Below are 27,919 nucleotides of genomic sequence, written 5' to 3'. Positions count from 1 at the left end.
AGCGCGCTGGCCCCGCCCACCCGCGTCTCGTGGCGTCGCTAGGAGCCCGGATGTGTCAGTTTAGGGCAGGGTGAGGAGAGCGCAAGGGGAGGAGCGGGCAGCGGTGTCCTTCTCAGGTGAGGTGGGAGGGGGGCCGTGCGGGGGAAAAAGAAGCAAAACCGAAAATACAAAAGGAGGAAAACTCCCCAGGGACCGGGGGAGGGATGGTAATGTCGTCTTCCCCCTCCACCGCAGCTCTCCCCTGTGGCTACGCGCGACTGGAGAGTTGAGAGACCCTCCGTCAGGGCCCCCCCCCCCCTCCCTCCGCCGAGCTGTTTAAGTGTCACTGCGACAGGCGTCAGGTCCTTGCCTAATAGTGAACCCCCACACTGGAGGGGCCCCCAAGGCACACAGCGCATGCTCCGTTGCGGGGCGGGGGGAGCGTTCGTTGTTTAGCGTTTCCGGCGCATGCGCGGAAATCCGGGAAAGGGAGGGGGGGGAGGGAGAAGAGGGGAGAGAGGAGGGGGAGAGCGGAGCTGCGCGGTGGGGGGGTGATGCGCATGCGCGGTGCTGCGCGGTGGGGCTGGGGAGGCGGTGTGGTCGCGATGCGCATGCGCGGCGCTGGCCGGGGAGGGGAGGGGAGGGGGGGTGGGAGCAGCCATATCCTGGGCTCCCGGTGGCGCATGCGCCGTGCGCTGCTGCGGGGACCTGCGGGATAGTGAGGCAGCGCGGGGGGGCCGGAGGAGGAGGACATGGTGCCAAATAGTGATCCCCAGCTGCTGGTGTGCTCCTAGGGGGGGCTGGCTGGCTGCGGAGTGGTGGTGGTGGTGGTGGTGGTGTGGGGGGGGATAAGGTAGAATTCCCCGGGGTGCCATCCCCACCCGCCGCACCTGCTGAGGAGAAGGCGTCTGGGGCTTCCCGAGCGGCCTCCCCGCAAAGGCTTCGCTCGTAGTGAAGGAGTCACTCGTAGGGCCGGGAGGTAAGAGGCGTGGGGAGGGAAATGGGGTGAGAATGGAGGGGGAAGGGGAAGTGTGAGGGAGGAAACAGGGTCTGAAGGGGGGGAGAGGTGCGTCTGGGAGAAGTTGGGAGCAGGCCTGGGATTCCTGGAGATTTCTCCAGGTACGGGTGAGAGGTTCAGTGGTGTGGCAGGAACTGAGGAAGGAAAGACGAGAAAGGAAATAAAAAAGTCCGAAGCGGAAAACCTGAGGTGGCTTCATAGCGTCACCAAGTAAGGGATTGACAGGTCGTGGCTTGGTCACATTGGGCTGTGAGGCAGATTTCTAAATCAGGAGGGAACTTCCTGGGAATGAGACCCCAGGGTGTCTGGGATCAGTCCTCAGCTGTGTCTCAGGGCCTGTGGTGGTGTTTAAAGGAAATGGTGCATCATGATGCAGTATGGAAAGGCAAATGAATCCCCTCTTACAGTGAAATGTGTCACTCATGGGATGTGAGAGCAAAGTGCTGATGCTTGTAGCAGGCACTGTTTTGAGGAGTGGTAGGTGGGGTTGTAAAGGTAAAATCTTCCTGTAGTCTTGGCAAAGCTGTCTGTGAAATAGAATTCTGTTTTGGGGAGGGGAGAAAAAATCGGAGTGTAATTTCATTTGTCATCATCTTTCTGTCTCTCAGCGTTTTTAAATGTTTACGGCTGTGATGGTTGATCGTCATCACGACATAATGAAAATGGATACTTTTTTGTCATTTCTTTCGTTTTTTTGTCCTTTGCCTTCAGAGTTGCAGCTGTTTATGTCTGGGGTGGCTTCGTGTGAAGCCCTACAAAAGTCTGAAGAATTTTGCTGTTATTTATGCTTTATAAAATAGAACTTTTTGGTTATAGAAAAAACCTAAGTTACTTAAGTAAAACATACAACTGGCTTGCTTCATTTTCAGTGATATTTTCTAACCAGATGCCCAGAACGATTTGGTTTCATTATGTCACTTCCTTCATTATGACCTGAAGACAAAACAGATTGATTTTTATTTTTTAATGCTACTTTGGCATGAATGTGTCTCAGGATCAAGATAACATGATAGCAGAAGTACATCACAAGCTGTCATCCTGTCACTGGCTCAGTAGAGGACAGTAATACAAAACTGTACCTACCATAAAATTGTGGGAAGTGCTATGAAATCTGATCTCCTAATTTCCTTGAGTATAGTTACTATTAGTAAAGCTAATTGTGTTCCTTCCCCCCAAACCTCCAGGATTTGCACAGATCAGGAAGGGAGTTAAATGGAAGGAGTTTGGGTTTGACACATGTTCTCAGTGAGCAAGACCATCCCTGCTTGCACAGTGGGGTGCTTAAAAATACTATTTCTTGTGTAACTGATCTTAGAATTTGCTAATGTTTTACCACGGAGAAGGTACCAGTTCTGGCACCAGTATTGGGCTGATTAGAGCTGATAAAGGTTAAAAACAATTCCATTCACCAGTGTCTTCTCTCAGTTAGTTTGCACAGGCAGCTTGACTGGTGTGGGGGGAGGTTTACAGTTAATCTCTAGATTAACACTACCCGGACCCAGTGTTAGGTGTGGAGTGTGAGTGGAGTGTGCTGCCCTGTGTGATTTTTCTAGATGCCAGACCAGTTTACAATAAAAGGGACTTAACCAGCTTTATTCTTGGCACACCCTCCTGTTCAGGACTTTACTCATGGGGCTTGCCATTCCACTGCCTGCCTCACTCTGGACTTGTAAACTTGCATCTACTTCATTTCTTCCAGGACATAATTTCTTAAAAACTTGGCATAAATCTGGGAAAGATATCTGTTGTACAATCAGGAGCCTATCTGTCTGTGAGTGGTTGCATTCATAGTTCCACATTTGGAAATATCTGCTGTAATTTTGTTAAATTCCTTCTTCCCAGCTTTGGCTTGATTTGTTGCACAGTTGTATTACGTAAGATCTTGCTGTGTTCCTCCATGCTCTGGCTGCTGGTGTTTCCTACTCAGGAAATGGAACAAAAATGTGTTTAAAAAACCAAAACAACAACCCAGAAACCTTTATGGAGAGTGTTGCTTCTTGATTCTCAGGTGATCAGCTGCTGCTGCTGCATTCTGTCTTGTACTTTGTACTTGAGAGACCTCTTAAATAAAGCACGTGTCCCAAGTTCTACAAACACTTGGTGGTGCAGGAAAATGAGAATAAAGTATTTGTAGCATGAGAGTGAAGTATTTGTACCCTTGAGGGGGCAAGGAAGCTGTTGTTTCCCAGAAACTAGATCTATAAGTATATCAAAAGGTCTTGATCTCCTGTTTTAAAGTGTCCCTTTACTGAACTCTGTAGTAGTGTTTTGAAAGGAACAAGTTGAAGGATTCTGGAAGTCTCTTTGCTGATGTGCATAGCTGAGAATTCAAGAAAACCCATGGCACACATGAAATTTAATTTGTGGTTTGGTGTTTGTTTTTTTCCTTCACATTTTTAGGACAGAGAAGATGCAGAACCACTGACTGTGTAGCAAATGCCTGGAAAAGACTTGGGAATACATATTTATACTGTGAGTAAATTCTTTGGCTGCAGGCAGGAGTTGCACTGTTGAGTTCTGTGAGGTGTAGCTGGCCCTTGGATTTTTAGATCTCTGTAGGGTTTTTAAAGTCAGGAATGTGGGAGGGATTAAACAGTCCCAACACCAAATTCACAATTGGAAGGATCTCTTTTGACCTTTGGTGTCACAGAAGCCAGCAGGGTACTGGTGACTTTAGGTGCACTGACTACAGAAAACAATATTAACATTTTCATCCTGAGATCTCTGTCCAGCTTTTCTAAGCCTGTGTTGGAGGCCTCACTCAGTAGTTATACTCATGACTTTTAAAATGGTTTTCATCAGAAGTCTTGTGTGTATGTTGTGCATTTAAATTGTGTCTGATGTAATGTCTGAATGACTGCTTTTTCTCTGGAGATAACCTCCCAGCCTTTTAGGTAATAGAGGTACAAATGTAAAAAAAATCACACATTTTTATCTATGAATATGCAGGAATGGTGCTTGTGGAGGTGGACAACATTATTTGTGGGACTTAAACAGTGATGTGTAGTTGTTCAGGGCTTTTTTAGCTTCTTGCCCTGAAAGCTACATCCCTATATTTACCAGCAAACAGCTATCTCCAAAATTAACATGTGAATCTCTCTGTTAGGGCTGTGACAAGAACTGACAGTTAAGCTAAGCTGCACCAGCAGAGAATATAGTCTAGAAAAATGTTCTCATTTCACAGCCATACAAGGAGTACAAGTTTAGGGGTCTTGATCACGTGCAGAAGTAATTTAATTGATATGTGTGTATTTTTTAAAGTGTGGCTTTAGTTAATATTCTGCCCACATTCTTTGCTAATCACTAGAGAAATTTGTTCCACAGATCCTAAATCAGACCAGAATTGTCTACAGCAACTTTCTCTAACACCAGTTGTTCACTAGTGGAAAACTTCCTGAGATGATTAAGTTTTATTTCTTCAGCTTAGATTTTAAAGGCAGTAAGGCCTCGTTTACCTTCTCTTTCAAAGAAATCCTTTTTATTTTATTTTTTGATTGAGAAAGAGGGGGTTTGCCTTTGTGGCTGAAAGAACAGCTCAGATGACAGCCCTGGTTTTAGAGACACAGCAGGTGGAGACAAGTACACCAAGTGTCTGGAGCTGCTGTATGGCAATGCAGAGAGGCTGCCTGGCTGCCTCCCAAGTGGTGCTGCATCCAGAGGCTCCAACAGACACTGACTGCATCCAGGGAAAAGTTTTCAGTTCACATGGCTGGAATCATGCCTGCAGATTAACTGTGGGGACTGGTAAAGAATGGCATCCCCTCCCACCCTGCCCAGAGTCCTTTATCTTAAGGTGAAAAAACTTCCTTAGGTGGATGGAAGGCAGGCTGGTGTAGGCACCCTGACCTTACATCTGCCTTTGTCACTTCAAAAATCACATTTAATGACACCACTGCAATGGTGACTTAATTTCCTGAGCTGCTGTTTTGTCAAGGTGTGCAACTTCAACAAGTTGTGCTTAAAAAAAACATTTATCTTTTGGGTTAAGTTCAGAGAAGCACTTGTGGGAAGTCAGTGAAATGCAGGGAACAGTATTTGACTGCTGCTTATTTGGGAGAGGGATGGGTTTCTTAACCTCTGCTGTTAGCTTGTGATTTTCTTCATCCTTTGTGTCAGTGTGTTGGAGTCCAGAAGTTTGGAAAACCTCAGTGTTGTGTTCTTGCAGACTTCTTTCTTGCAAGAAAGGTGACTGTGAAATGATTCTTGTTTAAGATTTTATAGAATATAATTTGAATAAAAGCATTACAGTAGATTGTATCCAGCCATATCCTGCAACATCCTTGCTTCAGGTCAATGCCAACCTTACCAAGCCTACAAGTGTGATGAAAGTCCTTGTGTTACTTGGTAATAAAGATTTATAACTTGTGTGAGTTAGAGTTGTTTCTTGGCTAGCAGATAATTGTTGATTCTCTTTAGGTAATATTGCCCAATAGCTTATTAAGCTTTTACTATTGGAAAATAGTAAATTGGGAAAAATAAAATAAAATAAAAATAAATAATAAAAATAAATAAAATTGGGAAAATAGTAGGAAGAGTTTTTAAGGGGTTTTTATAAGAACAGAAGGGAGTAAGAAGGAAAAAATCAATAGCAACATGGACTGGTTTCTTCTTTGAGGCTGTTTGTGGAGATGGCTCCTTGGTGTAAAATGGGACATAAATGCAGGTTTTTTCTGGGAATTTATTCCTATGCACTTTAACATTTCTTACTGTTTTTTAAAGATTCAATAAATTGCTGATGCCAACAACAGCTTAGAATATGTAATTAAAATCAAAAATCAGCAAATCAGTTTCCTGTGTCCAAGATAACTGCCTTTGAGGGGCTTTTTTCCCCACTTACAATCCAAGTTAGAACTTTAGTGATGAAAGCAATGGAATAAATGCACCTTGCTGCCCTGCTTCCAAAGTGTCACTGATATAAATAAACATATAACATGGCCTCTGACCCAGTCTTTTTCCTGTTGACTAAAACCATGTTTAATATAGAAAACCTAAGCTACCAAAATTTTCTTTTTTGTCTTAATAATTCCATAATCTTGGTCTTGAATAGTTAGGATATTGAAATATGGGTGTATATGAGTGTCATAATTGTTATTTTTAGAGTGGTTTATGGTAATTTTTTATGTTAATGGGGTAGGCTTATTACAGTTATTCTAGGAAAACTACACACCTTATTGAAGTGACATGTTTTGTAGAAAACATGGAAAATGTAGATGGGTTGGAAATGGGAGTTGGCTGGAATTTGACTCCCATGTCCTCCTTCTTGTTCCTCCTTGTGTTGATTTATGGTGAGATCAGAGAAAAGCCTAAACAAACTAACTTTGCAAATTAAGGACTCTTCCTGCCTGTAAAACCAAAAGTGTCAAAGTGACATTATCTGGTAGGGTAGGCTGCAAGCAAGGAGTCTTTTCCACTGCTTGTAATTGCCATTTATTATATAATAAAATAGAAATAAGTCCCTGTGTGAGCTTTCTTTTGCAATAAAGCAAAGAGTTGGTTTTTTTCATGCTTTTCCAAAAAGCAGGGGTTTGCATGCTGATTCTGTGTCCTTTGATTTAGTGATCATATGATCTTTACACCTAACAGGTTAAAGTAATTCTCATAACCATTTTAAATCCTGCTGCCACTGCAAGTAGTTGAAAGAATCCACTGGTTTGATTTGTCTGGTTTTGACCACGCTTCCTATTCTCTAAATCTGTTGTTGAAAGCTTAATTTCCAGAATAAGAATGGGAGAAACTGTATTTCAGCTCTGGTTGGTTTTGATAAGCTCTTAGGAATATCAGGGCAAGATGGCAACTGGAAAATGTTGTGTGAAGACTACCAGATGTTTGTATTACTGGAAAGTTGATATAAATAAAAGGCTCCAGGGGGGATTATAGGCTTGGTGGTTTGATAGAGGTCAGCTCTGCAATCTCATTTGAGTGCTTCAGTGGTGTTTGGTTCCAGGTCTCAGCATAGTAGGCTGAAAAATTCAGTCCTGCTTAATTTTCAGCTTTTGCTTGTTCTCTGATTAGACACCATACCACTTAGGCATTTTCTTCTACTTATTTTCAACTCCCCAGGAATCTGTTGGGATTTTAGAGGTGTGAGGTATTTCTAACAGTGTGTTGCTCTTACAAGAGATCAGCCATCTACAGAGGGGAGAAACCCCCCCTGCTGCTGCTGCTGCCAGCCTGCTCTCAGAGCCAGAGCCTTCCCCAGGATGTTAGGAAGTTTTCTGGGAGAGAGTAATTTGCATGGCTTTCTCTTTTTAATTTGAAAGAGGACTTAGGTGCTGTGAAAGTGCAAATGTTTCGCAGGAAAAAAAAATCACAAATAATAATTGCTAAAATGGCAGCTGGGTTACTTGACAAGAGACAGAAAACAATTTACCCTACAAATAGAAACTGAAGCTGTAAAAATGCATTTTATGATTTGCCCGTGAGAGAGAATCTAAAATAAGAGTTCATGGGCCATAAGAAAACCCTGCTTTTCAAAAATAAGATCAGGTTTCTTACTGAAGACAGAAGTCTGCTCAGGCTGGTTGTTTCTCTCTAGAAATGTTCCTCCTTACCAGAGGAGAGAAATGAGCAGGAGTAGATTGGCAGCAGGGGGAAGAAAAAAGGTGAAAAGACAAATTTTGAGAGAAAAAAAGCAGTAAGATTGTTTTATTTTTAACATCCTTATGATCTGCATTAAAAATTATGAGGAAGGTTAACTTCCTGAGATCTGAGAACAAACAGTTTTGGGGGTGTAAGCTTTAACCATTTAGGGATGTATCTCAAGAGCATTAAAAATAGCAATAGAAATGAAGAGGCAAGCATCTAGTTAAAACTGGAGTGGCAACTTATATGCAACAGTAACTCTAAGATAAGGCTTTTAAGAATTTGATTACTTTTTGTATTTACTCGGGGTTGGATGTGAGTAAAGGGGATCCAGTTTTATGCATTTCTTCAGACACCAGCATGATGCAGTCTTAGAAGAATGTCAAAAATATGAGTAGATTTAATGACTCCAGAGCAGAAATTTGCAGTGGAGGATTTGTTTATAAAAGCAGAAAGTTATTTAGGGAACTTACTGACTTCCCCTCTTCCTCCTTGATTTAGTTTTAGTTGTTTGCTATTTTATCTGGTATATTTGGGGAGAAGGGGGAAGGGATGGGAGCTGGGCAAGAGTTAATGAAGGATAGTGATTGTTTTTTTACTAAGGATATATAAAACTTGTAATTTTCTTTACAGTGCTGATGTTTCACTGGCAGTTGTCCTATCCCTTAATAGTTTCATACAAGTTCTGATTTTTGTGGGTGACCAAGCCCTCCCCCCCTTGTTTTTTAACTGGAGAATTGGTCTAAGGGAAAGAAAAATTAAAAGCATTACAAGAATGGAAAAGAAACACTTAGTTTTGGAGCATTTCTCCAGGTGGAATTTTGGTTGCTGAATTCTAGTTGGGCAGCCAGTGTTCAGTGCATTTTTTCAGAACTCCATCGTTCTGTCTTACTGTGTTGAGAATTATTTTTATAGGTGTCTCCTCTACTTTTTCATGATGTGTCAGCTCAAAAAAAGAACAAAAAAAAACCCCAAAACATCCCCTCCCCCTAAAAAAAAAAAAACCAAAAAAAAAAACCAAAAACAAAACTAAAACCAAACCCCACAATAACTGTGGATGTTCCAACTTGATGATGAGTTTTCTGAAATAAACTGAATTAAGGTGTCTATGTCAGCCTTAATTAAAATAATTCCTTATGCAGTGTCCACAGGGCCCTGCTGTGATCTCAGGAATCTGGCCATCTCTGATGTGTATTTGGTAACTTTGGGATATAATAAAAAGAAGGTACCTATCCAAATTCCTGAATGCTTCTGATGGTATAATGGAGACAACTTAAAAACTGAGTTAAGACTGATATGTATTGCCTTCAAATGAAGTGAAAAACAGGGCACTCTCAATTATTGAGAGAGATTGTTTGTCCTGTATTAAAAAACCCCAAAAACATATTATCTCTGTTGCTTCTGTCTCCCAGATGAGAAGCTGTAGGTCCTTTAGCCTGGTATGCATCTTCCCAGTTCATTCCTTTTATCTCACTGCTATGATTGTGTTGCTTTTCCAGTCTGTTCTCTTATGACTGAAGACTGTAAATGAAACTTGTATGTGTCATTTTGAGCTCAGCAGTTTTGTGGCACTTACCAGGGTACAGGTTAAGTAAGATCTGGTTGTGGATTGAAGAGCACAGAAGGTAAAAGCATAATACACTGTTCCCAGATTTAGAAAGTGTTCAAGCTTAATACACCAGCCACTTTTTTTTGGCATAGATAATGCTTCCCTCTAAGTCAGGTACAATTAAGTCTGTATGTATCCCACTCAAGTCACTCCTTCACAGTTTGCTTTTTCCCAGGCAGTGATTGGCTTCTTGCTGTAGAGATGTTCACATTTCTTTGTTTCAGAAAGATAAACCTCTGTCTTGTGTAATCCAGAATTCCTTCAGAGACGTGGCTTTTTGGTATGGGTCACTTCCATCTTTCCTAAGTGTTGATTTTTAATCTCAATCTATTTTTATTGGTAAAGTTTGTTTACTACTTTGGTGCAGCCTGTTCTACACCACCATGTTAATGATTAGGCAGCTTGGTGTAACCTCTGGAATTCACTGTGCCTGACTTGTAACTTGCATTTGCAGCTAAACGAGATTTCCAGGCACATCAGAGACATTGCAACCAGTATCACTTGGCAGGCTGGGAGTGCTTTGCCCATCATTGCTTTCCTCTCTGCTGTGCCAAGTAGGAAGAGAGGTATGATGCCCTGTTTAGTCTGTACATTAAAATCTGAAAACTTATTCTTCCAGTAGTTACATTGCATTGCATCCTACTTTGCTCTTGGAGTTAACTTGTCATCCACCCCCCCTTTTTTTTTTTTCCCCATGTCTTATTTTTCTTTCTCTACTGCAGCAAATTCAGACCTTCCTTTCATTGTCCTTTCCAAGGCTTTGAAGAATGCAGGAAGATAATGGTCTTTTCCTGTGCTTCCATATCTCATCCCTTTGTTTTATTGCTCCAATTACCTTTGTCCTGCTCCTTTCTCTGTCCTGTTCTTGGGTAATCTTTGATACGTTGCTGGTCCAAGAAGCAATCCCCACAGAAACACTTAATTAAAAATATACTTCTTTTACAGGCTTCTTTAAATTATCTTTTGCTGAATAGAGCTTACTGAAAAGGAATGTGCTTGGAAACTTCTGGTGTGAACTACTGGTTTTTTAAAAGGTAGCTGGTTAATTTTGAAGAAGTAGAAACTGATGGGCTGTTTAGCAGTTTATAGTAATTTTGAGGCCTCTTTTAGAATTATTTGTTGAGTTTCCCCACCTCTCTCAGGTCAAAGCTGCTGACAATAGTTTTGACTGTTGATACCTACAGGAGATGAAGTTCTGAGCTGAGATGGCTTGGTACAGCTGCTAAGTCAGGGGATAATTATCAGTATGAGGTGGCAAGGGAGTATTTCCTGTGCTTCAGAAAGGTCTGATCTGGCTCTGGTTCTTAGATAAAATGTCTTCATCTGGAAGTGGTTTTAAGTGAGGTGAAAATTACTCTTTTTGTTAAGTGTAATCTTAACTATATCCAGAGATAAGTGTTCTTTGTTATTTATATCCAAAGAGGTAAGAGACTGGCAGGCTGTACACGACTCACAGGGGTCCATAAGATAATATTTTGTTTCCTGTGACTTGGTATTAATGCCTCTACCTTCGAGGTTGTCCCTGCCTCTCCTGGCCATGAAGAATTTTGCTATCCAGACAAAATGTTTTCATATTTACAAAATGTTTTCCTTAAAACCTCTGGCTGCAGCACTTTTAAATTCCCTCTTAGTTCAGAGGTGCCAGAGCTGGCAGTGAAGATGTGTGAAAAGTGTTGGGCATTCATGGGCAAATAAGCACCAGGAGTGCCCTGCTGATTTTAGAAACTTTACCTTAAGTCAACTGTGGTTCCTCTTAAAATGCAGTTAATGTTGGTCCATTGGAAGGTGGAACAGCATAGGGCAATGTCTAAGCTACACTTCTGAGAATATATTTCAGTGACCTTTTATGTGCTTCTCTTGTTCCTGTGCTTTCTAAGCAGGGCAAGCAACAAGTTTTTCCTTACTGGTAATTTTTGCAAAACACAATGATGGTTATTACCTGTTTTTTCCCATTTTAACTTGCTGCAGCAGCAGAAGTCCCAGTGATGTCACTTGATGACAAGTTATTTAATGGTTGATTGCTGTTTTAAGGTAGGAATGTGTTGGGTTTTAACATCTTAATTTTTTTAGCTGTATTCTGCTGCCTCGCAAAGCAACTGTAGAAAGCTTTGACATGCCAGGCTGAAAGTATTTTCCAAATAATAGAAAACCTTTAAAATCTAAAATCTTTGTCCCCTTTGGACCAAAAAAAAAAAAAGCATCATGGATGACATGCTGACATGCAGCAGTTCTATTAGCACGTTGTCATAACTTTTATTACCACCTGCCTATCCAAGCCATCTGGGAGGAAAGGCTAGAAGATATAAAAGTGACAGTTATTCAGAGAAAATTAAATAGTCCTGAATATCTCAAGCTCATTGATTTCTCTTGCCTTTAGACCACAGAGGCTTTCTTAAAACTTCTCTACCTGTGTAAGATGGAGGTAATATTTAGGTACATTGTATTGAAATACAGAAAGTAGCTGTTAAAACTTTCAGGTTTTGGATTGTGGTTATCTGTTTCCTTCCCCAGTTGTATGATTGATGGTTACAGTCTTCTGGAGTGTGCTCCTTGGAGACCTACTTTGCCCTCCATCCAGGAAAGCAACTCCAGTGTGTTCCACCAGGCTTGATGCATGTGCCATTGAAACATAAAAAGTTGTTTTCTCTTTCCCTCCTCATGAATCCCTCCTTTTCATGCCATAAAGGGAAGTGTTACCATGAAATTTACCAGTCTGTCTTTGAGAAGGACCCACTGGAGTCTTTTAACTGTTTAATTACCTTTGGTGTTAAAGCACTTCTCTAATGTGTGTGTAGAGATATTTTATTACTTCAGTTTATCTGGAAATAGAAGTCACCTTACAGCAAACTGCTTATTGCTGATACATACCTTACAGGGAAGGTGCTTTCTTAGCTAAACTCTTCTGGATTTGTTCCCTGTAATTACTCCAAAGCCAGGCAGGGAGAACAGCATTGTTTAGCATGTTTGCTGAGGTTCTCCAATCCAGGAGGCCTGATGGGATTCATCTCCTACTGAAGGAGCTGGTGGATGTTATGGCAAGACCCATCTTGATCATCCTCCAAAGGCCTTGGGAGCCTGGGGAGGTCCCAGCAGACTGGGAGGTAACCAGTGTTATTCCAGTTTACAGGAAGGGTGTGAGGAAGACCCAGGAAGCTACAGACTTGTTACTCTGACCTCAGTTCCTGGAAAAAATTACAGAGTATTATTACACATCTTATTCTCCTTTCAGGAGTTTGTGTCCCTGTGGTGTAATACAGATCACTAGAATAATGTAGATTAAAAATTGCTGTGAACAGAACAATGTAAGAGCTTAGGTGGAGTTGAGCAGTGCTTCTGTGAACCAACCCCTGGGCCCCTGAAAAAGCTTGGGTCTCTTCTGCCCATGGACTAAAACAGGCAAAAAGACCTCATCCTCCCAGCCAAGGAGAGGAGAAGATATTTCTTGTTGTTTGTGCCGGAATTTCAGGTTTTATGTGTTCACCAAACAGGTTGGAGACACTAAATGTCCAGGGGCAAGACTGAATGGTGCCCATGGAAGGGGCAAAGTATTCAGAACTCGTGTCTGCTAAATTTGGCTTAATTTGAATGACACAGAGTGGTTTAATTGAATTTCTTTGGAGGAAGTGTGGTAATTTCAAGTTTAATGTAATAAAACCTGCATTAAGTACCTAAAAGGCATATTGATGTCCCTTTCTTTTTTTCCCCTCATTCCACATTCACAGCACACACTACAAAAGCAAGAAGTTTGTAAAGCAGTTTCCTCTGAGAGCACTGGGTTTTACTCTTGTGCTGCTTGTCTGCAGTTCAGATCCTACAGTTATTTGTTTGCCCCTGAGCTCTGCTCTAGGAAATAAATTTCCATCGAGTTAAGTGTGCATCTCTGCTAGGTTAAATACTTATTTCTTAGCTCCTGGTAGCCAGTATTTCTCTTGCAGTGTTTACATGGGTTCATTTGTGCTTTTTTTTTAAAGGAAATTACACTGGAAACATCTCACTCTTGTTTTACCATTAGATGATGCCTGCGTGCCAGTGTTTCCAGGTAATTTCTGCAGGTACCCAGAATTCAGAACCTGAGTACACAGCTGTCAACTGGAGAGGAGGCTGATGTGAGCCCTGCTAAGAAGAGGTCTGGGCTGCAGCTGGAGCCTGCACTTAAATTCAGACCTGCACTGCAACTGTGCTTTAAGACTCCAAATTATGTTGGTAGCAGTTTTGGACAGGAAAATATGTGACTATCTTCTCATTCTGAGTACTCTGGTGTTGTTTTGAGATGTAGCATTTTTAGATATGTATTTCTAGGCTTTCAAGAACTACTGACTGAAGAGCAGGAGCCTCTGCTTTTACTTTTCTCCTCCAGCAAACCTCAGGATCAGCTTTTGATTTAAAACAATTCATATTGCAAGATAACAGTTTTATGTCTTTTACTCATCTTGGTTTTTTTACCCTTTTGGAGGACAAAACTAAGGGCAGTGGAGGTTCTGTGGTTCACTGGCAGTCCTGTGCAGATAAATAGCACCTGTGAAACAGAAAGTGAGCAGAAGGCTTAACTTGTAAGTCATGTGGTGCTTTTATATCTGCCAGAGTTATGAATCCCAGTTTCCAAACTCATATTTGAAGAAGTTTGCTGTATTTGCCTTAGGGAATAGGGCTTGGAGATGGTTTGATTATTCTGTTTGGTTTTCAAATCTCCTGGTAGTTTGGTGCCTGCTTTATCAGTTGTGTCTGTGTATTCATTCAGGTGTGTTGCAGTTAAAACACACAGTTTTAACCCCATATGTTCTCTGCAGATGACAATTTGGCACATGAAAGTTTGGAACTTCAGGAGCATATAAAGGAAATGAGAATTTCCCTCTGGACGAAACTATTTGGTTTGAAGTAAAGCAATAATTACCAAAACCTTCCCTAGTAGTAAGGCTTTGGAAGAAGGTTTAACCTATAGGAAAACTTTCTGTTGATGTTAGCAGAGCCACTATGAACCTAGGATTTTGTTTTGCTGTTGAGTTTGGGTTGCATGTTGCTGCCTGTGGCTTTTTCAGATTAAGAACTTCATTTGTCACATCTGATCTGTGCTAGTCTGAGACTCTCAAAATGAAAATAGGAAGTTGAAATGGTGGCCTCAGGATAAAGTAGTAAATCCCAAGTTAAGTGGGGAGTCTTGTATTTGAATCTTCGGCTCCTTAAAGGAAATTACATGCTTTAAGGAGCTGCATATTGAAGGAATGAATGGAGGTGGTAGATCAGTAAACATATGGTACTACTTTGAAGTGTTTAAATATAACATATTTTGAAGGTGCTAGGGAGAAGGGAGAAAACATCATGGCTTTAACTTGTGTCCCACGAGATTTAACAGCACTTATGAAGGTATTTTTCTCTTTTCTTAGTTTTGTTATTTTTGTTTTGTATTTTTTTTTCTCTTTCTTGGGGTCCGAAAGAGTGAAGATCAAATCTAAATTTCTTCTGCTGAGTTGTGAAATTCTGTTTAATCTTCAAACTGGCGATGTCAAGGGTTCCGAGTCCTCCTCCTCCGGCAGAAATGTCGAGTGGACCTGTAGCAGAGAGCTGGTGCTACACCCAGGTAAATCCATGATATGCTGAGATATTCTTTATGTGACACAATTAGAACCCGTGGGTATTCAAAAGAAGTTGAGAGTCTGGATTTTCAGACAAGGTCGTGCAACAAGCACTCACTAAAGCAAAAGCAGAATGTTGCCCTCTGCCCTTGGCAGAACTTTGGAGGAGGCAGCTGGAGAAGTTGGAGCAGTCCTGCTGCCACTGCCAGCCATTTCCAGGCCCTGTTGTCTTCTGCTGGGGATTGTTTGTCATGCAAGTGACTCAGAAAAACTTAGAGGTGTTCAGTTGTTGCCTTTGAAATGGAGAGGTGAATGAGCATAACCCTGAACCACCTGTTATTCTGTTTTAAGATCAAGGTGGTGAAGTTTTCATACATGTGGACCATAAACAACTTCAGCTTCTGCCGAGAAGAAATGGGTGAGGTCATTAAAAGCTCAACCTTTTCATCTGGAGCCAATGATAAACTCAAGTGGTAAGAATTAAAGCAGATGAGTTCACCCTCTGTGTATAACTGTGAGAGAATTTGGGGTTCTGTAACAGGAAATAAAAAAAAATACTTGTAGTGCACACAGGATCTTGGTTTGGATATACAGCATATGCACAGGGAGGAAGTACTGTTGCTTCAGCACAGTCTTAGGGCACACAAAACAAACCTGAAGAAATCTGGCTGTTCACAGTGTCTCTCTGTTGATGGAAACCATCAGGTATGAGAACCCATAGCTGGAAGGGAGGCTGCATCCTGCCTCGAAGCAGAGATGTGTTGTGGAGGATTATTAATGTCATAAATTTGGGGATTCTTTTCACCTGATGTTTTTCTTGACCATTTTTTTATAGACCAGTGAGAGTCCACAGCCAGTGTATTCAAGTGCTTTTTCAGCCTCTCAGTTTCAATCACTAATACTCCATGTTGTTATAATGTTAATTTTTCCCTGCACTCTAAATCCTGCAACTTGAGGCTCTTGCTGCTCTGTTACCTTGCTCTTTATGGCAGCTCTTTCTGAATTCAGAGACTCAACGCAGAAATGATTGAAGTACCAATGTTGTATAACTCCTTCTGCCCAGGAGGTTCTGCTTCTTAAAGATGACAATTTTTCTTGCCCTTTTTCTTTCCCTTAAAACCGTGCTTATCTTCCTGAGCTCTCAAGTAATTTCCAGTAACTCAGAGTGAACTTTGCTCTGAATGTGTATCCACTGTTAGTTGTGTCTGGCATAGTAGGTCCGTAGACACCTGGTTCCTTATATTTTGTTGCTGATATTAAGTGTGTTAACATTTTTCTTTAAACCTCCTTAGTACAGATTCTGTAAAACCAGACACAAGTAATTCTGTCTGTGTCACACAGTTTGTGTTAGTTTCCTTTGGGTGGCAGACCTGTGCTTTCCTTGGGTTGGTTTTTCTTACTGAATTACTTACCTTTATAACCTTTGCTAGACAGATCTCATTCTAATGCCTAGATCTTTCTGAATTTTTTTTTTTTTTTTTGTGCTTGTGTGGTTGAGCTGTTAGTCACTTGGCCTCGTTTTTGCTTTTTGTTAGATTCTGTGTCAAGTTTCAGATCATGGAAGTGTTTATGAGTTAAGCTCTTCCTGCACTTAACTACCTTTTCTTCACAAAAGAATTCTCTCCCTTTGCCCTTTTCCCTGGTATTATGTTTTTGAGAAACTACCAGCCTGCCAGAAATTCATTTTTCTTTTCAGTTGCTTCTTGTGGAATTATACCTACCATTTCTCTGGATTTGTTGCACTTCCTTGAATCCTTTGCTTCCATTCTACTATTTATTTCACTTCCCTTTTGTGAAAGCTGACATTCAGGGTACCTTTTAAACCATACCTCTCTTTTTTTTTTTTTTTTTTTTTTCTTCTTCCTTTTTTTTTTTTCCTTTTTTCCTTTTTTTCCCCAATTGGTTTACCCATATTTACTGCCTGTATATTATTCTTTGTCTTACATATAAGCATGTAACTGTAAATGCAGTTCCTCTATTTACCTGTCCATTATTTCCTTGTGGCTCAGTGGCTGTTAAACCAGTTTTGTTTGCTGTACATTTTATTGTGAAAGTTCTACAGTGCCCTTGCTTTGAAAGCTACCAGTGACCTGCCAAAAAGTGTTGCTGACATCTCACTCAGCTGCCTGCTTCTCCAGGTGTTTACGTGTGAACCCTAAAGGCTTGGATGAAGAAAGTAAAGATTATTTGTCCCTCTACCTGCTACTGGTGAGCTGTCCAAAAAGCGAAGTTCGAGCAAAGTTCAAATTCTCCATCCTGAATGCTAAAGGAGAAGAAACAAAAGCAATGGGTGTGTAAAAACTCCTTTCTGTCTGATGGGGTCAGTTGTTTGTCTTTTGCTGTTTGATCAAGCAAGTCACTCAGCTTATTTGGAGCACCATGTCTTTCTTCCAGAGAGCCAGCGAGCGTATCGATTCGTACAAGGCAAGGACTGGGGTTTCAAAAAATTTATTAGAAGAGACTTCCTTTTGGATGAGGCCAATGGACTTCTTCCAGATGACAAACTCACTCTCTTCTGTGAGGTAAGTCTTCCTGTGCAGCTGAAAGAATAGCAGTTCCATTAGCTTAAGGTAGATGTGACCTTTTTTTTTTTTTTTTTCTTTTTCTTCCCATCACTGCTTTTAAGGAGTCAGAGGTGTCAGGGGAAATACTGGATGTTTATGTGGCACTTAGATTTTTATTTGTGTGTGGCTGGTGGCTTTTTTTATGTGTGTGATTCATCGCATTTCACTTCCATTTATTTTTTTTATATTTGTCTTTTACCTTTGGTGATGGTAGCATGATTAAGCAGGTTTGATTATCATCCTGCTTTAGTGGGAGAGTTGGACTAGATGATCTCCAGAGGTCCCTTCCAACTGTGTTGATTCTCTGATGATTTAACTTCTGGTTTAGTTTTATCCATCTGTTTGTACTCTTAAATGTGAAACTCAACCTGGGATAATAACCAGTGCTACCTCTGTGGTAGAAGCTGACATAATACTTGTCTACAGAATAAAGAAGAGTTTTCTTTATTTTCCTAAGTTTGTGTATACGTCCAACAAACATTAAAATTTAAGAAAAATCAATTTTAAAGTAACCACAATTTTGTGTTCATTATGTTTTCTAAACTGCTTTCAGAATTATTATTTCACTAATACTAATTGCAAAGATGCAATTGTTTCTAAAGCCAGATGTTCAAGTTTAGAAACCTTAATGGGCAAATTTAAACTAATTGAGTGTCTTCAGAGCTTCTGCTGACTTATTTCCAATGTCTTTTTAACTGCAAAACACCTCCTGTAGCTGTGAGTTTTGTCAGAAGACAGGTAGGACAAGTTGTTCTCTCTTTGGATCTCCTGCAGTGTTTTTTGTATGAGAGTCTTTTCTTTTGCTGTGTTTTCTTTCAGGAGTGAAAGAAGTGCTTGAGTCCAAGTTGTTAGCTGTATTTATTTTTATACTTTTCAGTACTTTGGCCATTATAAGCATGCACCTATTAAATTAACAAACATCTTCTAAAAGATGTGTATTCAATCAGTAGCATAAATTATTACTGTGGTGGAAGGAGCCCTTTTAACTCTCCCAGCAATATGGGGGGGCAAGGACAGGGTCTTGGATGACACCTCTGTAGATCTGGCAATTACTCTTTTTATCACAAAGGAGGCAGAAGAATTACACAATTGTGGGTTGAAACTCAAAAATTAATGTCTGAGAAGGGAATTTGTGAGGTGTGGTGTAGATAAACCTGAGATCCACCAGTAGTCTTGGCAACCAGTACTAATTCAAGGCAGTCTGCTCTTTACAGAATTACTTTCTTCAAAAGCTTCAGCTCAAGTCTTCATGTTTGTTCTGGATGAAGAGAAAACTTGCTGCTGGCTTCTCCTGGCCTTGATACCTTCTTCTCTCTTTCAGTTTGTTCTACAGTCTGGCATGTAGGAAATCTCAAGTTTAGTGAAACAGAGGGGAAGCTTTGGCTGTCTGGAAACAGTTTGGCGAGAACTTCCAACAGCTTTGTCTGGGAGTTTTTCCCCCTCTTTTTTTTTTTTTTTTGCATCTTCCCTGAGCTTGTAAGACTCTTAGCATGTAAACCACTGTGCCATATGCTCTCTTAATGCTTCCCTGCTGGCCACGGGTGCTGAGTGATGCTGCTCACATCTGTACTTTTCAGCAAGCATGTTTTCTATGTCAAAACTGTCTAGGGAGTTAGCAAGACTGGATGCTGAGCTGCTTATAATGTGGGGATATATTGGAGTTTTCTGTAGATCAGAAGGTTGCTGAGTGTCTCTGCTGCACGTTCTCATTGTTTTATGGAAGTTAAAAGGAAAAAGTGTTTTGCTCTGTGCTCATGTCCAGTGCTGACCACAGATAATGATTCACTTAAAACACTGTTAAGGCAGAGAATGATGTTCCCTGTCAAGCATTTCAAATGTGATCTCATTTAGTTGTCAGTTTGGGATTTTTTTTTTTTTTTTTTTGCCTCTGTTTTGCAGATGGGGTTGATAATTTTCCAACTGCATTATGTTTTGCTGTTTAAATTATATTCCAACATCATAGATACATATAGTTCTGGTAAATCTCCAAAAAGAATGCTCCCAGAGGTAATAGCTCTCTTTTGAGAGATGGCATTGGCTCCCTTGCGGAGGTACTGAAAATAGTTTAAGTCTATTTTGACCTCTGAAGCTGGTCACCACTTGAAATCTACCATTCTTGGAACCTAAACTTCTTATATACAAAGCCATGTAATAGTTTTTCAAAGTAACTGACATTCTACCATGACTGAAGAGGATTTATTTGTTGGCTTGAGACACAATTCACAAGTCTCTTTTGGCTGGTCTGTAACCACTATTGGACTCCAGCAAAAGATTTAGATTTTTTTAGATTTAGATTTTAGATTTAGATTTCTAAAATTTAGAAATCTTAGATTTCCCTTTTAATGAACCTGGTTTGTTTTCATTCATCCTTGAGTCCATGTGGCTGGTCCAGATGTCACAGGGCAAAAAGATGTTGTAGTGGTCAAATGAATGACAGAGAACACTGACTTCCTCCCACTTGCTGTAGCAAATCAGTGGTGTCCTTCAGCAGGCAGCATCTGGTGTTTGTTTGATTTTTGAGTGTTGTAGTGTATACACTGTGTCTGCCAGCAGAAACCCACTGGAGGTTTCTCAAGAGTCGGGTACGTGCTGTCAGCATTTTATTTTCCTTAGAAGATCCTTGTCATCTCTCTCACTTCATCATTTCCTTCTCCTTTTACATAATTGTGAAGCTTTCTTTGCTGTCCATTTTTCTTTGGCCATTGCTTAGTAGCAGAACTGAAACTTAACTTGGACTTGACAACAAGTCCAGAAAACAGTCTCACGTAGGCTTTCAGGTCTGTCTGCTTCTTCCTTTATTCTTTGTTACAGCAGGGCAGTATTAGTCACTGATCTTTTTTAATTGGAGCCTTCTGTAGAAGGTGTAAGATCCACCAAGTGTTTAACAATAATGGTTTGGTGCTGACTAAGCTCTTAACGGTTCTCTTTTCTAGGGAATAGAATGTAGCTTATTCATCAGCCAGTTTGGCTGCATATGGTTCCTGCCTCACCAGGTCTGTCTAAGAGCAGGTGAGCAGAAATCTATCAGCCTTCCCCAAATCTTCCTAATTACTTGGCACAAAGCTGTTTTTTTAAACTTACAGTTTTCTTAAATAATGAGATGGAAGCGTTAGACTCGAAGGAATTCAGAACCAGAAGAAGTGAGATGTTTTGGGGAGGTCAGACACTGCCCTTGCAATGCTCACTTACAGAAGCTCTCTGTATACTTCATTTTAATTTGAACCACTGTCTGTGTTGCATTATTGATTGGGGAGGGTTTCAGGGTGTTGATGGAAAGAAAAAACTAGGTCAGGTATGATGTCTGTAAAAACAGAAGAATAAGGCTCCACTTCTTGAGGAAACCAGCTAATGAAGTTATGATTAAATTGGATAGAAGTGCTGGCAATTAGGGGATGAGGAGAAAATCTCTCGGTGTGATTTAGTTAGGGCTTGGGATAACATTCTGGATGAGAACAAGGTTAAGGCAGGGTAGAAAGGATGCCTTAAAAATGTAGACATTTTTAATCACACAGTGATTTTGCTCGAGAGGTGTAAGTTTTGCACTGTGTTTCCCTTCACCTGGAAATGAAAACTTCCTGGTAGGAGAGAAGTTTTTCACTGTGGGTTGTTTTTGGATTGTTTGCTTTCTTTTCCCTCTCCAGGTGAGTGTGGTACAGGACTCTGTCAACATCTCTGGCCAGAACACCATGAACATGGTGAAGGTACCAGAGTGCCGTTTGGCCGATGAGTTGGGAGGACTCTGGGAGAACTCGCGCTTCACAGACTGCTGCCTCTGTGTGGCAGGCCAGGAGTTCCAGGGTCACAAAGCCATCCTAGCAGGTCTGTATGGAGTTGGATGGGCCTTAGCTGGGGAGGAGACAACAACATCATGTCAAATGGTTTGGGTTTGGGTTTTTTTTTTTAGTTGCTTCATTATTAAAGGAGCCTTCTGCAGCTCTTTTAACTGCAGAGCTGTAATAAGAGACTGTTCTGTGAACTGTAGAGAAGAAACAACTACTCCATTTTTAATTGCCTATCTCCTCCTGTGACGAGGATGGTAGGAGGATTCTTTTGTGGTTGAAGTGACCACGTTTGCAGAGAAATACTTTCTTGTAAAGAAACATACAGTTACCACCCACGTACTCTTGAGCCTTGTTTTGAAAGGACAGAAGAAGTTCTTCCATAACCCAGTTTGAAGCTACGTCAGCCACGTTACGTTCTTGCACAACCTCTGCTAGCTTTAGCAGTTGTTTTGAATTTTTCCTGTCTACTGTGGGGGAATTTTTCCTGCGTTAAGTAGCAGGAGAGTTGTTCAGGTGGTGGCTGCACTTAGCTCCTGTTGAGGAGTTAAAGAGCTTCTCTAACTATGTTTTATTTTCCCCACTGCCATAGCCCGTTCCCCGGTTTTCAGTGCCATGTTTGAGCATGAGATGGAAGAGAGTAAAAAGGTAAGTACCTGAAGGGAGGAGAAAGTGAATTACTCTCTCCTCCACTCTTAGCATCACTGGGCTGGTAACTTTCTTAGGTAGTGCTTGTGACTTTTGTCACCTTTTAACTGTTTTTCTCACATTAGATGCAGGTCTCTGCTTCAGCTGTCCTGAAGGGAGGAAGAAAGGGATCAAGGAGGCAATTGTTACCTTTGTTACTTTTGGGGAAAGAGTCTGGGGTGGGATAGGGAGAAGTAGAGAATGTGAAATACAACTTAGAATTTTTATTATTCCACCCATGTCTTCTTCATTATTTTTTTTCTTTGCAACTAGTACATGTTCTAAATAGTTTGTCTCTGTAGCAAGTTTCTGAATAGTAAAAGAGCTTGGGTAGAAGGAAGCCTTTAGCCTCTGGTCAGGATTTTAATAAGCTTCATTTTTCTGATGCAGAACCGGGTTGAAATCAATGATGTGGAACCTGAAGTTTTTAAGGAAATGATGTGCTTTATTTACACGGGGAAGGCACCAAATCTTGACAAAATGGCTGATGACTTGCTGGCAGCTGCTGACAAGGTACAGTTGGGATTTATGGGGATTCAGAGAGCCAGGAATGACCTGTGTCTGGCTTTACACAGTGCTGCAGTAAGCTTCTCCTGGTTGTGTGATGGGGCAGTTTCTTTGAATTGGTTGTGGCTCATAAGTAAACCTGGATGTAGTATAGATACGTGTAGGATACTCTGTTGATACATAACATATAACAATCAGGAATTTTTGTCTCTACTGCTCATTTTTAAGCATTTTCTTAATTTCAGAGAACATCTCTACTCAGTGTAATCCAGTACAAGAGCTGGGGCTGAGAAGACAATTTCAAAGTGGACCTGGCAATATTTCTTTTGGGTTTTTTTTTGTTGTTTTTTTTCAGTGTGATTATTACCAGATCTCAAAAGTGTAGTGTTCTGTCTACAGACAGGGCCTGCTTCTCCTTCTTGTCTGGCTGGTAGCAGCAGCTTCAAGAAATGCTCTAACGTGATGGATAGCCAAGAGTGGGAAGATCCTGTTATTTATTTTCTTTTTGCAGTGGCAGTCCCTGGTGTTTATGGAGAGAAGGGGTGCACTGGAGTAAGCCCTGTAGCCCAACCCGTCTGTGGTTTTGCAGGGAGGTGGTGGAGATGTTCTGACTGGAAGGCTGCTGGTTGTCCCCATGTAGCAGGCACAGCTCTGTGGCCTTGCCAGCCAGAGGGCCACTGCCTCCTTCCCTTTACAGCCCCAAGGACAGAAGAGAGTGCTCTGCTGGCCAGTGAGCCTTATTAACCAGTGAAAATTCATAATATATAACCGAAATTTTTATTTCCTTTTTTTTTTTTTTTTTTTTTCTCTTAAAAGTGAACTTAGTGCTGGTGAAAGATGCCAGTTTGACAGCACTGGAGACTAAAGTCCTGAATTTATCCATTGAACAGGTTCAGCACGGGTAGCAGCAGTGCAAGATTCTCCACACTGCCCTGCCAATGTGCCTCAACCCTGACCTGGAGGGAGCACCTCTAGGGGTGAGAGTGTAGTTCAGTCTCCATGCTTCTTCAGTCCTTGGATTCTCTTGTGGGTGCCAGTTAGGGTGGTGGATTTTAAGATGTGGATGCATGTAAACTTCTTCCACGCAACCACCACATGGCCATCAAACTCCCTGTCACTGCAAGACCTGGGCTTCATCAGAAATGCTGATTTTAGAGGTGAAATGCTCCATATGCCATTATTAGGCCACTGCAACTTAGAATTCAAATGGGAAATAATGCAAGGAGAATCTTGATTATAATCATTGCCACATATTTTATTCAATATTTAAAGAGTATTGATTGAGAGCTCACATACCATCTTAAACTGAGACAAGTGTAAGTAAGAAGCAGTACATTAAGGACAGAACAGGCTTTAACTTTTAGTTTCCTGGCTTTTAATGTAGCTTTTTCCTTTTAAACTCATTGTGTATCTTTTAAAAGCAGAAATAAAAAATCTTTCGTGAAAGCACATAAAACATCTAATATTTACTCAAGAGACTGAAACAGTTCCTTCTGAGTTCCTCCTGTCTCTTGAGGAAAATATGTAATTAGACCAAAACCAAAACAAAGCACATCTTCTCAACCCAGGAGATACTATTTCAGCCTCTTGGGTAAGTATGCTATTAGGTAGGGTGGTTTTTTAAGAGTGTAATTAAGAAAAGGGGGAAGGGGTAATCTTGGTACCTGAGAGACCAGAATGGCCATTTTTGCCAAACTATGTAATTGGGAGCTGAGCTATTTGTAGGGAAAATCAAAATAAAAATTGTACATGCATGGAGGAGAATATTCCATTTACAAAAGGAATAATTTTAAGCTTTGTTTGCTGTATTTTAAGCTACTGACAGACAATCATATAAACTAATGGATTGCCCCTCATTTGAAACTGTTTCAGTTATTGATACAGATTAAGCAAAGTAAATTTGATTTGCCTTCTCAGATGGTCCTGGTGGGAGAAAACTGTCCTGGTTATGAGTGCCATGCCTCAATTGAAGTAATTATTATTGCTGACTCTTAAGTGAAAAAATGTTCTTATAATCTAAAATGATTCATTTAAATTTGATCACAATGGGATGCAAATCTCAGTCAGGATATAAAATCGATTTATAGTAATAGTGCTTATCAGATAGCAAACACTCTCATCCTCATGCAGATGAGCTTGTTACCAGCTCTCTGACACAGCAGCCCTTAGGAATTTGGTGTCTTTCCCAAATGCAGCCTCACATTCTGAAGAACTTGCATACCACGTCACCTCTAAGTTGTCCAAAAAAGCCTGATAACAATATGAAGGATACTCTCAAATGCAATTATCTGTCAGATAATTTATTTTTTTTTTTTATTCTTAGAAACATCACTTAATTTGAAGTCACAGCATGAAGGAGACTTAACTGTGTTTAATCTTTAGGACAGTTTATTTAGTCCTAATGTTATTATGTAAGAACTGCATTAGAATTGACTACTCTCCTAATCCCTGTGAAATGTAATCATGGTATCTAGAATATTCAGAACTATTCAGAAATATTGTTTTCATCCAAAGAGCCACAAACCCCATAACTAGAACACACACACCAAGATTTTCAGAAGTATCTCAGTCTCACAGTTCCTAGCTGGGGTATTGCAAAAGAAACTTTGAGATTTGGGGTTTGTTTTTATTTCTTGATAACAAGTGGCTTAAAGTTTTCAGAGTACTGAGCTTTCTGAATCTGTCTGAGAGCACTGTGTTGCTTTTGAAAATCTTGGCCATGAATGTGTGTTTCAAAACTGATTGAAGTGCTGCAGAAAGTGTGAAATTTTATTAGACTCTTCTTATTAGCATATCCTTTGAATTTCTCAAACTTGTTGACATGGCCCAAGCCTGTGGATCTAAAAATGTTGAGGTAAATTGACAATTGAATGGTTGAAACTCTCAGACTGACAATGTGAAGTTAGAACAGAGCCTTTACCCAGGCATTACAGACACGGTGCCACTTTGATTTCCAGCTGGATAGCCCCAAGGAATCTGGCCATTTGTTGTAACATTTTAATATTAAACTTGTAGCATGTACTTGAGCAAGGCTGATCTCAGTGTGGAGGTCATTTAATAGCAAAGAAATTGAGTGAAAGCTTCCTAAAGATCTCTGAAACACCTATGGAGCATTCACTGTTAGATCTTCCCACCAAACCCAGGTAATGCTCTCATGCAGCAACAGTGAGAATAAGGATCTGGCTTTGGCTTTCTGTGCCATGAAGTAACTGAGATAGGAAGTATTACAAGTGACCTGAAATCCTCATTTCAAACCATGAGCAAAGCCTGTAACACAAGAAGGCTGGGATGAGAGTTATGGTGGGTGTGTTTCCTCTCCATTGCTTTTTCTCAGGGTGGGCACATCATGATTCTCCTTTTTTTTCTTTCTTCTTTTTTTTTTTTTTTTTCCTTTGCTGGTCACTACTTCTTTAAGTACAGTTCAGATGCATATAGCAAAGCACAGATCTGTTCTGCATCATAGAGTAATTTGTTACTGGAAAGAAGGAGCACAAGTAAAGCTTCACAGCAGGTCTGCTCTGGTGTTTCTTTTTTGTGATACCATTTTTATTTGTATTTTGCAGTATGCTCTGGAACGTCTGAAGGTGATGTGTGAGGATGCCCTGTGCAGTAACCTGTCTGTGGAAAATGCAGCTGAGATCCTCATCCTGGCTGACCTCCATAGTGCTGATCAGCTGAAAACTCAAGCAGTGGACTTCATCAACTAGTGAGTTCACATTTTTTTTTTTTTTTTTTATTCCAGGGTGAAACAAACCTAGAAGCAACTTGTTTGTTTGCAACAGGGTGCACAACTGTCACATACAGGGGAGATTCTTGTAATCCAACACACTTTTCAGTAGATGTAAAATGATTACCAAATACTTTGATGTCTGGAAACATTGTAAAATGATTACCAAATACTTTGATGTCTGGAAACATTTTAAATCCTCCTTGTCAGCTAATAGAGTTTTTGTCAGTACATCCTATATTGATTTAAAATACTTCTGTGCTGAGCAGTCAGGGTAGGTAAGTGCTGTGTTCCTGGTGTCCTCCACCTGGAATCATGAATGTTAAAGCTTTTTATCTTTAACCTGAAGGACTGTCCAGCACAGAGTTGTGCCAGCAGAGCCAAAACTTGCAGCCTTCAAAAGATGTCTGACCATACATCCAGAGTGACCCTAAGACAGTCCACACCAGGTTTTCTCAGGCACGTGGAAAGAATCCGTTTTGTTAATCCTTTTTTTTATCCCCAGTTGATAACTTCAGCTTTATTCTCTCTTATTTCCAGTCATGCTTCTGACGTTATGGAGACATCAGGCTGGAAGTCCATGGTGGTGTCACATCCCCACTTGGTGGCTGAGGCGTATCGCTCCCTGGCCTCTGCACAGTGTCCCTTTCTGGGACCCCCACGTAAGCGACTGAAGCAATCCTAAAGTCCTGTCTTGTCACACCACCCCATGTTTTTTCTGGAAGCAGCATCAGCTGTTGCTGCTGTAACCTTGACCACCAGGTAGACAGCGAAATCTGTGGAGCTTTTACTCTGTTGTTGGGGGGAAGAGACTGCTTCATGACACCCAGACTTTTTAAAACAGCACCAAGTAACTTGGGGAGAGGGGGGAGGGTGGGCCTGGGGCTCTGGGGCTGTTCAACCTAATGAATCCCTGTCGCTGCATCGTCTGTGTGTTCCCTTCAACTTGGCTGAGTCAATTAAGTACAGGGTTTGGTTTAGGCACCAACCCAAGTTGGGATAACCCAGCAGTGGTACTGGGGAAAAAAACAACGTCTCTGCGTCTGGCAGCACAGAACAAAGCGTCAGATGCCCAGAGCAAGAGGACATTTTAGCTTTGGAGAGTGTTTAGGGGTTAAAAAAGAATTTTTCAGTGAAACTCTGGCAAGGAAAATACCTGATGGAAGCTCCAGTAGTATTTATGTCAAAAAAAAAAAAACAAAAAACAAAACAACAAAGAAAAGAGAATTTAAGTCCTTCCAGCTGAGCTAAAAACTGGACCTTTGTGTAACTCCTTATTGCCATCCAGCAACAAGAAGATCAGTTTCTCTGTTAGTAGCACTTGTATGTTAATTGCAAAAAAAAAAAAAAAAAACCAACACAAAAAAACCCCTAAAAACCAACAACCCAAAAACCCCCCACTTTTTGTAAAATGACAGATTGAAGTGAAATGGGACAGTGAAATGGTGAATGTTCTGGAGGTGTGAATAGGCTGAAGGCATCCTTTGGCAAGTTGATTGGTTTTGAAAGGACTTGGAAAATCCTTGATCTGGAGTGTGCTGTCTGACAAGAGCAACGGTTACTGTTTTTAGATATTGTGGGAAATGTTTTTGGCATTTTTCCCTGCTTTATTTCCCTTCTCCCCTTTTTCTAAGAAAGCAAAGGAAAAAAAAAAAAGCAAAAAAAAAAAAAAAAGAGAAGTTTTATTGTTCATGAACGCTGCGTCAGAAGTCCCTGTCCTGAGTTGCTAAATGATTCTTAACAACTGTTTGTACCTGACTTGCTGACTGTATAGGAGCCAGTCCTGTTCCTTTCTATTAGTCACTCTTCTTACAGGGAAGAAATTTCAAAATAGCTGGTAACTTTTTTTTTTTTCTTTTTGAAAATATAAATAATTACTATTTTGTACTGTGTGGTA

General features: G+C 40.8%; 1 protein-coding gene across 4 annotated transcripts; it reads left to right on the top strand.

Annotated features, from left to right (window-relative positions):
* Positions 1-7: 7 nt before the first annotated feature.
* SPOP (speckle type BTB/POZ protein) lies at positions 8-27,919 on the top strand. 4 transcript variants are annotated; one of them, XM_071728356.1, is made up of 11 exons: positions 8-116; positions 3,398-3,469; positions 14,621-14,763; positions 15,110-15,231; positions 16,897-17,048; positions 17,153-17,280; positions 20,964-21,141; positions 21,694-21,749; positions 22,179-22,301; positions 25,859-26,001; positions 26,563-27,919. In XM_071728356.1, the coding sequence occupies exons 3-11, from the start codon at positions 14,686-14,688 to the stop codon at positions 26,705-26,707; spliced, it is 1,125 nt and encodes a 374-aa protein (XP_071584457.1). In that variant the 5' UTR covers positions 8-116; positions 3,398-3,469; positions 14,621-14,685; the 3' UTR covers positions 26,708-27,919. The 4 variants fall into 4 exon arrangements, with proteins under 4 accessions (XP_071584457.1, XP_071584460.1, XP_071584456.1 ...); XM_071728355.1 differs by lacking the exon at positions 8-116 and adding an exon at positions 645-958; XM_071728359.1 differs by lacking the exon at positions 3,398-3,469 and having other exon boundaries at positions 20-116.

The sequence above is a fragment of the Heliangelus exortis genome, chromosome 29, assembly GCF_036169615.1.
Source record: "Heliangelus exortis chromosome 29, bHelExo1.hap1, whole genome shotgun sequence".
NCBI lineage: Eukaryota > Metazoa > Chordata > Aves > Apodiformes > Trochilidae > Heliangelus > Heliangelus exortis.
The sequence above is the reverse complement of the archived record's forward strand: the minus strand, read 5'-3'. Positions and strand labels throughout refer to the sequence as shown.

Bases quoted from the DNA above. Each gene is read 5' to 3' on its own strand.
- SPOP (XM_071728356.1), top strand. From the start codon at position 14,686: ATGTCAAGGGTTCCGAGTCCTCCTCCTCCGGCAGAAATGTCGAGTGGA. The intron at 15,232-16,896 runs GTAAGAATTAAA...CTGCTTCTCCAG, and splicing joins GCCAATGATAAACTCAAGTG to GTGTTTACGTGTGAACCCTA. The intron at 22,302-25,858 runs GTACAGTTGGGA...TGTATTTTGCAG, and splicing joins TGCTGGCAGCTGCTGACAAG to TATGCTCTGGAACGTCTGAA.